The 14,325-nt window shown below is 47.1% G+C and overlaps 1 protein-coding gene across 17 annotated transcripts in view; it reads right to left on the minus strand.

Annotated features, from left to right (window-relative positions):
- The window catches only part of Iqsec3 (IQ motif and Sec7 domain ArfGEF 3), a 117,080-nt gene that overhangs the window by 74,675 nt on the left and 28,080 nt on the right, over positions 1 to 14,325 (minus strand). For all 17 annotated transcript variants that reach the window (XM_078015530.1, XM_078015528.1, XM_078015526.1 and 14 more), the window contains exon 2: positions 8,923 to 9,006. In XM_078015530.1, coding sequence (XP_077871656.1) covers positions 8,923 to 9,006 — 84 coding nt within the window. The remainder of the gene's footprint in view (positions 1 to 8,922; positions 9,007 to 14,325) is intronic.

Raw genomic sequence — 14,325 nt, forward strand, 5'->3', positions numbered from 1 at the left:
TCCAGTTCTCTTGGCTAATTTCTCATTAGGAACTAGTAAATTCATAGTAATAAGATATTTCACTTTCTTATGAACTTGTTTCTGACGAGTCAGTTTTCCTGGAGTTCAAGAACCTCTGGATAGCCTAGTTCATTCTCCAAACCTTCAAAGCTTTAAGCATAGACACAAAACATGGTGACCAAACCAGGATCTCCTCATTCTGGTTGGCTCGTGGCTCTATCAGCTTCTACCTTTGTGACCTGGAACAAGTGGTCCATCGTCTCTGAGGGTTTCCTCAGCTGTAAAATGGAGACAGTGATTCTCTTGCAAGGCCAGAAGGTGAGGATCCTTGGGGTGAGAATCAGGAGAGGGGGTGGGAGGAATTTTGTAATCGGGAAGAGCCTTTACAGGTGCTGCTTGTTAGGGTCAGGGCTGACTTTCCCCTTAATCCTCCTTCATGACTCATCATGTCTGTTCTTGGAGTAAAAAAACCACCGTGCACCCACGTCCAGGACAAGTGCTGAGAGCTGCCAGCATGGAGGCAGGGAGTGGGTGACTGGTTCTTCCTGGGGCCCTTGGAGGGAACATCTTAATACCTAGGCTGCACTGCTCCAGACACATGGGGAAGCTCACAGAGGTGGGCTGTGAGATATCATTTTTTCTTCTCTTAAAAATTTTATTCTGAGTCAGGCTTGGTGGTATAGGCCTGTAATCTCAGTTGCTCGGGAAGCTGAGGCAGGAGGATGGTGAGTTCAAAGCCAGCCTCCACCACTTAGTGAGGCCCTAAGCAATTTGGCAAGACCCTGTCTCTAAATAAAATATTAAAAAGAGCTGGGGATATGGCTCAGTGGTTAAGTGCCCCTGGGTTCCATCCCTGGTACCAAAAACAAAAAAACAATTTTTTTTCTTTTGTATTATAAAAGCAGTGTTTAAACAATATGTGAAATATAGAAATAAAACCCCATGCACCGGGCAACTGAATTCTGCCCTTTCCTTGCATAGGCAAGGGGCACACAGAGTTCCAGGGCTGGATTTCCCATCGGCCTCTGGGTCTGCTATTTTATCAGACCCCTGACCTGTCTTCTTGCTCTGTAAATGCTCCTAGTCTCTGCTCATGTGACCCATCCCTGGCCAAGGCAGCACACCTTCTGAAGAGAATCGCTGCTAGAGGGGGCCTTGAATTAGCCAGTCCACCCCCATGTCATATTGAGGAAACTCAGGCCTAGAGAAGGGTGTCTTGTCTGATCCAGGAGCCCATGTTCTACTCTGGCCCGCACTTCCCCAGCTGCAAACTGTAGACGGTCACTTCTGGAGGGGTCCTTTGGCTCTCCTGCTCAGCTGGTGCCCCTCCATCCATGAGCCCACTCTCTGTTTCCCCATTCTCCCTCCTGCCAGAGGCAGCAGCACACTCCAGGCTTCCTCTACAGACAGCTCTTTCCTGTTTGTTTTTTAATCATCACCAAAGAAATTTCCAGGACCTCCTTTCTTAAACCATGCCAAGGCCCCTCAAAGGCAGTCAAGTCCCTAAGCAGACCTGATCAGATTAAGTCACACTTGGTACAAATACTCTCTTTCTTCCCCTCTTGGTTTGAAGAAACAAATTTTTAATTTTTTTGGTCATACATTAGATACATTTATAGAAATTATAAATGATTTTCACAGTCAGGTTATTTGTTATAAGTGAATGAATAAAGAGGACTTTTCAGCAGAGAAAGCAAAACAAAAGCACAGGAAATCATGGGGTTAGAAATTTTCTAGGCCTGCAAAAAGAGGTTCCTCTTACCGGGGATGAGAAAAGAATATCCAAGAAATTCAAACAAGATTCTTCAGTACAGAAAACAAAAACAGGTTTTCCCAGAAAACTGGACAAAGTGCATTAGCAACTACCAACAGCACAGAGAGAGCTAGCTATTACTTTTGGTAGCTTTCATCTTGTTGTTCTGGAAGTATAATCTTCAGTTACGTTTAGTTTCTTTAACTAATAAAACCTGGAATTGGTTTTCTTTTTTTGTCCCTAAAAATATTCCCCTGGGTCATTTCTCTCTTCAGCCTGGCTGCTCTGATGAGTCTGGGAACAGCCTCGTGGGGCAGGGTAGAGGGAAGGAAAGAAAAGCCCCATGTACTTGAACCCCTCCCTTTTCTCATCTGACTGGGCCAGCTACGGCCTGCAAAGGACAGATACTTGGTTCAAATCTGGCTCTGCTCTTTACCAGGTATGTGGCTCTTGGAGAAGTCATTCAGTCTTTCTGATCCCCAGTTTTCTTGTCTGTAAAATGGGAATAACATTTCACAAGCTACAACTGAGAGTTAAATAAAATAATACTTGTATAACACAGATCAGGTGCTGAATATATAATAGCTAATATTCTCTCCCCACACCCATGGTAGGAGACACAAATAGAAATGTAGAATTAGAAGGAATTCTCTAGTCTTCTCTAATCACACTGCAAAAGTAGCCCTTCCTTCATATGGCACAATCCCCAGCAAGAAAAGATTAAGTCTCTTAAGTACCCTTGGTAGACAGCCTAGGTCACATGAAAAGGCCAGTCTTAAAAAGATGTCTCAAGGTCTGGGAGGGAAAATTATACAAGGAAATTGGCCTGGACAAAGTGTTGGCTGTAAACATGAGTTTCAATTTTAGCTAAGGGGAGCCATGAGGATCAGGAGATCCGAAAGCCAAGTCATGACGAGACACAAATGTTCTAACACAGGTTAAGCATCTCTAATATCAAAATCTAAAATCCAAAATGCTCCAAAATCTGAAACATTCTGGACATGGAAATGATGTCACATGTGGAAAATTCCATACCATGAAACTCTGTTTCATGCACAAAATTATTAAAAATGTTGTGTAAAATTACCCTCAGGCCCAGAGAATGGGGAGGCTGAGGAAGGAGGATCACAAATTCCAAGTCAGCTTCAGCAACTTAGCAAGGCCCTAGGCAACTCAGTGAGACCCTGTCTCAATAAAATACAAAATAGTGCTGGGATGTGGCTCAGTGGTTGAGTGCCTCCGAGTTCAATCCCTGGAACAACAACAACAAAATCATCCCTAGGCCATGTGTATATGAAATAGAAATGAAGTGTACACGAAATAGAAATGAATGCTGTTTAGACCTGGGTCTCATTCCCAAAAGACCTCATTTGGTATATAAATATACTCCCCCAATCCCCCAAATTTCAAAATTCTAAACATTTCTGGCCCCAAACATTTCAGATAAGGGACACTCAACCTGTATTCTCTATTTAATAACCTCTCCCGAGCTCCAAGTACTTCCACACTTATTTATTTTGGCTTTTGTTTTTAATAAAAGAAGACACAAATGGGGCAAAAAGCACACAGAGGGAAGTGACAGGTAACACAGTTCCTCAGGGACAGGGGACAGATTTCATTAGCTCTAGGACCAAATTCTGCTGCACCCTTTGCGTGGTCACCCCAGGTGTGGTGACCAGGAGAGCCTGATAGGGAGATGCTCAGAAGGCCGTAGAGGAAGGAGCAGACCTGCTCCCTGCCTGCCCCCCTGCCAGGCCGGCTTTGCTCTGTCGGGCAAAGAGCTGGAGTGGGGGATCGTCAGTCCCTGAAGAGCTGCTCCCAGAAGTGACAGGGCACCAGGGGCATTTTCTTGGCCTCCTGGGTTCAGTCTCACCATCTCAGCTTCTCCAAAGGAGACACACACTTCCTCTGGCCTCCCCTGCCACCCACTTCTTCCTGATGTGAGGATGCACAGACTCCAGAGCCCCCGGGGCCAGGCGGGCGGGGAGCCTGCTTCTCAGGGCCTTTGAGGGAAGCCCAGGGCTTTTCCCTGCCCCTCTGAGGAAAAGCCGTGTGAGGTGGCCCAGAGCCACCCACTTGGCCACTCTGTTCCACCAGTGGGTAAAGTGGGTCTCCCAGCAGCCTCTGAGCCTCAGAGTGACTCATGAAGCAGGCAGGTGACGCAGAAGCGCCCCAGCCCAGCTGTTTGAGGACTAAACTGTATCGATTGGGAATATAATTGCTCCGTAATCGCTGAGTAAACACTGGCTGGTCCATTGATCATGCTTCAGGCCCATCACAGCCAGCAGGATGAGTCGAGGAGAGGCGGAACGGATGCTCTGGCCATGCTAATGCCGGGCTCCCCCGACAGCCCTTCTTGGAAGGATGCCCCTTCCTTAAGGGCATCAAGCAGCTGCAGCCACCAACAGAGCCTGGAGCCACACTGCAGACGTTGCTCGGCTGGCTGGTTAGCAGGGGAGGGCATGAGCTGGGTGTGTTACCAGGGTGAGTGGGGGCCCAGGAGGGACGGTTTAAGAATGAGGCTCTCCAGACTGATACAGTATACCAAGTGGGAAATGCAGGCTATAAAATCTTTTTTTTTTTTAAGTGCTGGGAAAATGGAAAACCCAATCATAGAAAAATAAAACACTGAAAGTTTGCATCCTCAAATATTAACTGTCGTTAATTTTATATGAATGGATTCCATTTTTATTTCCCTCTTTTTTATTTCTGTGTCTTTCACATTTCCAACAACTAGCATGTATAACTAATAATCAGAGGAAATAGATGTTATTTGAAACCAAATGAAATGGCTGGAAGGATTTCTCTTGAGTTCTTAAAAAAAAAAAAATCCAATAGCAGCTTTGCAGGAAAAAGGTTGCGTTTTGAAGTTAGATCTGGGTTTAATTTCCAGCTCCAGATCCGATTAGCAGTGGTCCCTCTGTCAAGATACCCAATGTCTCTCCATCCCACATCACTTATCTGTACAGGAGAATCACATCTATCTCACAGAATGAGGGGAGATAAAATATGGAGGGTGCTTAGCACAGCGTTCCTGGCATGCTCAATACATATTAGCGTCTCTTCCATCCTGGAGGAAGGGTGGGGAATGAAAGGAAGGAGCTAGCACCAGAAGGAAGGGAAGCAGTTCAGGCCGCTGGGTCCCAGGGCACCCCCTGACTCCAGGTCTCCTCTTTCTCCCCACAACTAGGGGTTGGTTGCTCTGTGTCTTCCCCTGCCCCGCCCCCTCCTCTTGCCGCCTCCTCCCATTACTCTAATAGAAGCCAATCTTCCTCATCTCAGCCCCATTACCACCCACGGAGACAAATGGGCTGCAATTCTGCTTGATGCTGGGAGGCGGCTGGCCAGCTCCCTGGCCATTATTCCGAATGTCACTGAGAGCCTGAAAGGGAGGGGAGCCCCGTGGTATCAAAAGTAAGGCTGCAATTACAAGCCTATTCAGCTCCCCAGAATAAAGCCCTGTCCTTAGCTAGCACTTGGGGAGGAGGTGGGGAAGGGGCCCCACCTGCTCCCCAACCTCTGGGAGAAAGAACCATGAGTGCAGTTGCTGCCTACCCACCCCCTCCCCCGCTGCAAGGGCCCCCAACTCCCAGCTCCCACCTGAGGCTAATTACCCCTAGTCATGGGTTGTTTGCCTAGGGGTGTGTGAGGAACCAGGCTCAAGAGAGCCCATGATAATCCTAACTGGAGATCCAGCCTCAGAGCCCATTGCTAGCCCACAGCGGCTCTGTTGTACCTAGGTCCCTGGTGCCCAGCTTCAGCCTCCCTTTCGAGGACACCCAGGCTTCCAGACTTGCTCAGTGCTAAGTCTTCCCATGCCAGGGGACATCTCTCCCTGGTACATAAGAGTTTCTCCTGTACCAGTCTCCAACTGCTGCTCTGCAGGTGGATGGGAAAGTCTGTCCCATCCCCCAGCAATGCCATTCTACCCTACACTAGGCTGAGACTTCTCTGCCTCTTTAGGAGCATGAGGGTCTCTCTAGGTCCCAGTGTCTCTCCTCCGTGCTGAGGGTTGAACTGAGGCTACAGCAGCTGATCAGATAGGTAAACTATCCCCAAGGGATGACACTGCCTGACGAGAGGGCAGGGATGAAACAGACGGCTGAGCAAGCTTGGACTGACCTTGGCCTTAACCATAGTGCAGAGGAAGAGAAGGTGAGGGAGCTCCCACAACTGCCTGAATCCACAGAGCAAAGGCCCTGAGATCTGACTGATGGGTTTGGAATTCCCTGTAGAGATCTCCTGTAGAGATCAATTCGTGTATCCCTAGAAATCCTCAGGGGAGTCCATGACCTGGCTGATGGCTGACTGAGCTGGTAGGAAGCCAGAATGACTGGCAAGAGGAGCCTGGCTTGTCTCACAGTTCCAGGGGATGCCCAGGGGCCTCTGTGACCCACTTACACCTGCTCTAGCCCCCCACCCTCTAGATGAACTCCTTGGGGAAGTTTGGGATACCCTGTCTGGAGGTGGGACACCTGGTTCAGGAGAAGGGAGAAGGGGTAGTGAAGGGGTCTTTGATAAGGTTGGGAGCAGGAATACAGCAGGAGTCTGGTGGGAGAAAACTTTCCTGAGGATGGAATTCCCCCAGGGAAGTCAAGAATAGACAGACCAGCTGACAACTGTACTGTTGGGTTGTTCAGAAATCATCCAGGAATCCCCTTCCCAAGAAGGGGAGAAACTGACATCAGACAGACAGACAGACAGACAGACAGACAAAAACAGGCTCTAGGAAACTACAAACCATACAGATAAACAAGACAACTTAGAATAACTGGGAACCAGAGACAGACAGCAGTTGAAGCCCTGGGCCATCTTGAAGGCCAGGCTCCCTGTCCCTCGTGGAGGGGAGGCTGCAGTGGGCAGGGCTTTCGGGCTCTTCCAAGAACAATCCAAAGCATCTCCCACCTCTCACCCTCCTTCCCCAGAGCCCCTCCAGCCCCAACCTCAGCATCAGCATGCCTAAGGGGAAGACAAACAACCAACCTTTTGGGTAATAAGGTAAAGGAGTTCCTAACATCCACTCCAAACCTTGGAATCAACCCTAGTTCTTTGGAGCCCTGGCTCCAAAGGGCAGCACTTCTCCCCTGCCCCACCTTCCATGGGACTACTCCAAGGCTGGGCAGGCTGGTTCCTCCTACCCCTTCCCACCTGGAGCCAGGGCTGCAGGCAGGCAGAGTTCTGCCACCAGGAAGAACCTGAGGGGTAGGAGTGAACCAGAGGAAAGACCATGGCAAACCCAAGGGAGGCTCTCTGTTGCCTGCCCCTGCCCAGGCCTGAACTTCCTGAGGGTGGAAGTTATTCAACCTCACTGAAGCCTGGTTCTTCCTTAGCATCAAGAAAATGTCCATGGAGTTGAGTTGAACTGATGGGGTGGGGTTGGGGACGGGGACAAACTCCTGCTCCCCTGCCAAGGAAGTCGATCTCTAGGAAGGAGACGGGGCCACGTGTCTGAACACTGGCAGCCCACAAGAAGGAACCAGGCCCCTTCTGCCTCTTCCTTCCACGCCACTCTCATGCCAGAACTCCACTCTTTGTCTTCATTCCTCTTCTACCAGTTCATTCTACCACTTCTCTTCTTCCTTCTAATTCCTAGGTGAGAAATTTTCACTTTGGGGAATCCTAATGCTCCATTAGGTGTGGGCTTCCCAGGGATCCAAGTGGGTGGGATTTATTTGTCTTCATGTCCCTGGGTCTGACCCAAAACTTGGCCAGAAGACTACGCAGAGCATTGGCACAGAGACTGGTCCTTCCCTTTGGCCTCCTATCTTCCAACCTGGTCAGACTCAGGGAGTCCCATCCCTCCCTTGGTCCTAGATTTAAGGACTATTGGGCTCACCGCCCATAGTCTCTGCCGGAGGACTGTCTCTTTCTCTAACCTTTGCTGGCTTCCCCTGGAGGGAAAACAAGTAGCATTGAATTTTAGGGGGTGAATGTCTGTAACGTGAAGGTCAATAGCACCACTTCTGAAAACTATCTAGATATTTTCTATGGAATAAAAAGGGAAAGATGATAGAATTATTGAATATTAAAAGTGAAAATAGTGAACACTGGGAGCCAAATTCTCCGAGTTCAAGTGCAGGCACAGGTACTTCCTGCAGACAAATCCCTGAGTCTTCTGACCCTTTCACATAAGGCAGGGACAATAACCTTCCTCACCTGACCTCACTGGACAGCTGGGAAATCAGTTAGGTTCTAGTTAAATGCTACTTTCTTGACAGGCAGACCAGCCCTCACCCCCCACCCCCAGCACTATATGGGTAAGGAGACCAAGGCCCAGGGGAGTTGAATAACTTGCTCAAAGTCATTCCTACATCAGGAAGCTGGTGACAGGGCCCATGTCAGGCCAGAATTCAAGCAAAGTAAAGAACAAGTCAAGAAAAAAGAGATGTGGAGAAATGAGGCAGAAAAACTGGTGAAGAAGAGACCAAAACAAAGAGACTGAGAGTAGATCAAAGTGCAATGGAAAGGGGGCACTGACTTGGGCAGAGAAAAGGAGAGATGGAGAAACACAGGGGTAGAGAGATGGAGAGGAACACGGAGGGAGGACTGGGCATGAGGGCATGATGTGCTACAAGGAAGGGAGACAGGAGACCCAGGAGCAGGAATGACCCAGAAAAAAATGAAGACCAGAGCTCTGGGTAGTGACATCAACCCTGCCTTGTCAACACTCCCCCTTCCTTCCCAGGTTGTCACCAACTCCCTGAGGGTTGAGAAATCCCTAAAATTAGTCAGTGACCTTGGCTCCTTTATGGAAGGAGAAAGATTAGAAAGAAAAATAAAAAATCTTTGTTATAGAAGATGGGCAGGCACTGTTAAAGAGTTAAGTACCCACTACATTCAGACTCGCTGCCATGTGAAATACATATCTCTATATAAAATCAAAGTCAGATCCCTTGACGTTTAGCAAAACTGAACTTTATGCAACCTGTTTAGAAGGAAGGAGCATAGGTTTGGAATTTGAATGGCAGGGTGTAATGATCTTAAAAATTGGGAATGACTCATCTGGGTTCAGAGGAAAGAATGAGAAATGGAAGGATGGGGAAGGAGATAAAAACAAACAAACAACCACACAAGACTCAAGAGGAGGCCAAACAGCACTGTGCTGTGTGCTCTGCTCTGAGAGGAAAAGAGATGGGGTGGGGAAGGAAGGAAGGGCCACCACGTCCCACCTTTGGGAGGCCAGGTCAGAGCAGGAGGGCTTCTGCTCGGCGTCAGCGGCTGGGCAGCAGAATTGATGCAGCACGGTTTCATTCCTGTGGGCAGAACAGAGGGAGAAGGTCAGAGCAGGGCTGAGACAGGCTGGACCTTAGATCCCCCTACACTAAGGCATTCCTGCCCGGAACCCTTGCTGGCTTTTGAGCCTCTGTGTAATACCAAGGCAGACAAATGCTGTTCCGGGGAAATGTTGGCATTGACTCTCTGTCCATCCAAGTCTTTTTCAGTCACCCACAAGCCCTATTCAAATGCTACCTCCTGCACAGAGCCTGACCTACCTGGTCAACTCACTCTGCCTTATTCCACACCTCCATCCCTGCAGTGGGCTCCTACCCCTGGATTTTCCATGTCCCTTGCTCAATCTTTTATCATAGTTAGTTCTTTACCACCCTGTTCCCCACTAAGTCCTTTACGCCTATTCACCCAGAATATACTGATTCCTATGCAAATGTACATAGCGCTCAGAGCCCTTTGTGTTGTCTGCTGGAAAGTCCAAGGTGTTGATTTGTTTGATGTAGATGGGAAGGCCAACTCAGGAGATGGAAAAATCCTAGTTCTAGTACCATCTCTATAGCTGGCCAGCTGTGTGATATGAATTCACTTTTTCTGGTTCTCAATATATTTACTATTGAATTCAGAGGGTTGAACTACAGAAGTTGTTCTCAACCCTAGCTGCCTAAGACTCACCAGGAGATTTTAAAAATAATTTTCCAATGATTTTCAGAGATTCTGAATCACGTAGTCTGGCAGGGGCCCAGGGCACCAGGACTTTTTATAAACTCCCAGATGATTCTAAAGGCAGCCAAGATTGAGAGGCACTAGACTAGATGATTTTTCAAGGTCTCATCTGTTTCTGAAGTGCTGTATGATATCCACCTGGAGCCAAATCAGGAGTTAATGCTTAAGTCACTGCTGGATAAAGTTCCATTGACCTGTCACCTCCTCTTCTTTACTAAATGGTTGATATCCTGAGTATTATGGAGTCAGAGAGTGTCAAGCCTGGGAGGATCCCTAAAGATCATCTGAAAGGGGTTTTCAGACTTCCTTAAGGCTTAAGAACACCTTGTCCAAATCAGATCTTTATTGGAAGCCCATTTTGTAAAACAGCAAATGTAGAATAGCTTCGTAGTTGGGGGACAGGGAGTCTGACATCAGTTCCCAGACACCGCACCCTCAACCCCAATATTAGTAGCTGACTAGCTACCTCCTAGGATCCCCTAGGCTTGGAGATTGGAAACGTTGAATTTGGCTATCCTCCTGGAAAGAAAGTAAAATTGGAGCATATTTTTTAATTCAACAAAATAAATTCCAGAGAGATTTTGTTTAAATGAGAAAAAAATAAAGCAAGGAAAAATTCAAAAGGAAATTTAGGAATATAGTGTATATGTTGGGAAGATTTTAAGAACAAAACAGGAATTTGAAAAGTCATTAAGAATGATACACATATCTAGCCCAGCACAGTGGTACATGCCTAGAATCCCACCTACTTAGGAAGATGGCAAGTTTGAAGCCAGCTTCAGCAACATTGCAAGACCCTGCCTCAAAATAAAATAAAAAGAACTGGGAATGTTGCTTTGTGGTAGAGCACTGGCCTAGCATATGTGAGGCCCTGGGTTTCATTCTCAGTACCACAAACCCACACACACACACACACACACATACACATATCAAAGAAAAAGACACATATCTGACTAAATAAAATGAGAACATCATGTATGGAAAAAGATTCCCTACTAAGTTGAACGAAAAATAATAGACTGGGAAAATATATTTGCATTACATCCCACAAAAGGCAAGTTAAACATTCCTACATTGAGCTCCAACACATTCATAATGCAAAGACAAACCCAGAAGAAAAAAAAATGAGCAAATGGTGTGAATAGCTATGGATAGAAGAGGAAATCTGGAAAGCTAATAAATACAAAGAAAGATGCTCCAGGTTGCTAGTAAATAGGAAAATGCAAATTAAAATAGCACTGAGATGCCATTGCTCATCAAGCAGGCTGGCAATCATTAAAATGACTGCTAACTACCAGTGCTGGTGAGGATGTGGGGAGACAGAGGCTTTCATGCACTACTTGTGTAGATGTGAATTTTTATTCTTGTTTTGGGGAAAGAGGACACTGGTGAGTCTTATGCAGTCTTCTCCAGCAATCCCACCCCTGGTATTTCATACTTGTAGAAATGCAAGTAACTGTTCCTAGAGGTATTATTATTCAAAATGTTTATGGCAACATTGTTTTTAGTTGGGAAGAAGAAACAGCTAGAAAAAACCCAAGTCCCCATCAATCACAGAATGATTGAATCAATTGCAATAGCTTCATCTTATGGAATCATGCACTCTATCTTGGCCTGAATGGATTTCTACAACATATGGCTAAATGAGGAAGACAGTTTGCAGAAAAATGTATGTCGCATGGTCTCAATTTTGTAAAATAGGCCACAACCCCTCTCCCCTCAAATGTGAATTCTATGTGTGATATGGGTACTATATCAGTACATTATATTTTATGAGTGCAAACTAAGCTGTGAACTTTGCAGCAGGAGGAGAGTGGGGAATAAAAGAAGGTTGAGGTAGGAAAAACAAAAGAAAAAACAGTGTTCTGTGTAATGTTAACTGAAATGTTAAATATAAATTCCTATTTTTGAAATACATTAAAATTGAATAGGTACCTGGACAAGAACTAGAAATCATCAGAAACCAACACAAATATTCATGTCATTTCAGAATGGGAACATGAGCAATTTTTTATCTTGGACTTTTATTACTTTAATAGATTATTTGGATTATAGATCATATGTAATCTATAGACCACAGATTAATCATTAATGCAATTAATATGAAATTTCAAAAGAGCAAGAGTTGGGGATGTGGTTCAGTGGTAGAGCATGTGCTTAGCATGCACCAGGCCCTGGGTTCCATTCCAGCATAATAATAATAATAATAATAATAATAATAATGATGCAATAAAAGTAACTGATTCCGATCCCTCATTTTACAGATGAGAAAGCTGAGATCCGGTATGGAGAATAAGCCTAGAGTTGTCTGCTAGTCTGTCCTTCCCCCATCTCCCTTTTCCATCCATGGGTTCCTGGGGCAAATCGGAGACCCTGGAGAACTGTCTGGAACCAAAAGGTCTTGATAGCACCCAAGGCTTCCTGGCCTGAGGAAAAGGGGAAGAAGAGGAGACTAGGGCAAGAAACAGAAGAGCTCAGAGCCCAAACAGTGGAGGGGCAGATGAACCCTGGTAGGTGAATGGCATACCTCCCCATACCCCCAGTTCCAGGCCGCCAGCTGTGCCTGTATCCAGGACAGATTTGAGATTCCTGACAAAAGTCATCAAGAGTACAAATGCAGCTTAGTTGCCAGCCCACAGTGCTGGCAGTTCTGGAAGGCAAGCCCAAGGAGACAGTCCCCTGCTGGCACAGAGGTGCCTGGGGGCACTCTGCTCTGATCCTCCCTGCATTTCCCAGAGGCTTCCTTCGAGGGCTGTGCTGCTTCTCTATCCAGACATGGAGGGCGGGTTCCAAGGGACTTCCCTCCACCCCCAGTCTTTGGCTGCATTGGCCCAGACAGTGAGCAACATAGGCCTGAAGGATCCTGACCTTTCTGCACCCTAGACTCAGGCTGGCAGAGCTGTAGGGGGCAAAATCTTTGTTGGGGTTTCTGCCAGTGGGGCCCCTCAGGACAGTCCAGCCAAGAAGGGCTCACTTCCTGGTTCTTCCCCTCTGGCTCCTCTGTCCACAGCCTATTCCCTGAGCCTCCTTAGCCCGGCCAAGGGGCTCCCCTAGGACCCCCTGGCCTTCTACTGGGGTTTGGCCCGTGCTGAATTTCTGATCCTGCTCAGTCTGCCTCTAACCACCTCCCCTGCCCCAGGTCATGGTCCAAGTCCCCTGACTGGGCAGGTCTTAGCTTAGTTTGGCTGAAGCTGTCCTTCAGCCACGCAGACTTCCCTTTCCTCCACCCTGAGGGAAAGCCAAACAGAGGGAGCCAAAGAATTCTTACCCATAAAAATCAATTTGGAGTTGTGATGAGAAAAGCACTTTCCTTCTGGGTAATCCTCTCCAAACCCCTAGTCACAGTCTAACGGGGAAAACGAGCAGACAATTTAAGTTCTAAACTGGGGATAGTCCATGAAACACCTGACTGATACTCTTCAAACTGTTAAGGGCATGAAAGCGACAAAGAGACAGAAATTGTCACAGACCAGGAGAGACCAAGGAGACATGGCAACTGCAGTGTGGTGTCCTGGATGGATGGATCCTGGAGCAGAAAGAGGACATCAGTGGAAAAACGGGAACTACAAAGTCTGAAGTTTATTTGATACAGATGATAAAATGAGAAGGAAAACATCGATTGTGTCTTAGAACTTTATAGTGTTTACTACGTGGCAAATATGGTTTGAAGCACTTTATAGATAGTAACTCACCATTCTCACAAATCCCTGACATCAACCAGGTGCAGTGGTGCCTGCCTGTGATCTACTTGGGAGGCTGAGGCAGAAGGATCTCAAGTTTGAGATCACCTTTAGCAACTTATTGAGAACCTGTCTCAAAATTAAAAGGGTCTCCACTGGTTCTTATCAGATCCTTTGCTCCTGTCTTGCTTGGCTGATGCCTTCATATTCCCAGAGCCAGTCACTCTGGGGCCCAGGAACCTGGAGCTTTCTGCTCTGCTCTTCTCTCACTCCCAAGTCCTCCAAGCTCCTCCTCCACCCAGCCTCACAGCACAACCAGGGACCACCAACCTGTGAAAATCCTCAATATTGATTTTCACATTCAGGTGTCGCCACCTCTAAACCACATACCAGTCCACATACCCCCTCAGACTCATCACTTTGGGAGACCTGGGATTGCTGAAGCCGGGGAGGACCAAATGTGCCCAAAGACATGGGCCCTGGAATTAAGGGTCCAAGGAAGAATTGATTTTGTTCTGGATCCTACAGCCTGGCTCATTTGTCATTCCAAGAGCCAAGGACTAAGAATGTGTCATATTCCTTTTCAGGAAGGGTCCCTTTCATCGCCAATTTCTAGTGTCCTTCAGCCCCAGAACTCCTTGGGCTGTGAGCCCCTCACATTACAATGGAAATGATGCATGGGAACTGTGTGACAGGGTGGCTTGGAGAAGCCCCTCGCAGGCTCTTTTTGTCAGGCAGGTTGAGGGCTATATGATTCCAAAGCCTGGCTCACATTCCTGATGTCCGCCTACCACCACCCAAATGGGGACTTTTCTCCTTTCTTTACTTCTCTGGTAGCAGAGGCTTCTTGGTACTCTGCTTAAATGTCCAGCATCTTGAGGATTTGCTTGAACTCTTGGGACCCTCTTTCACTCTGCACCAGACCTCAGTTTCCACCAC

This window comes from Ictidomys tridecemlineatus, chromosome 6 (genome assembly GCF_052094955.1).
Source record: "Ictidomys tridecemlineatus isolate mIctTri1 chromosome 6, mIctTri1.hap1, whole genome shotgun sequence".
Lineage (NCBI taxonomy): Eukaryota > Metazoa > Chordata > Mammalia > Rodentia > Sciuridae > Ictidomys > Ictidomys tridecemlineatus.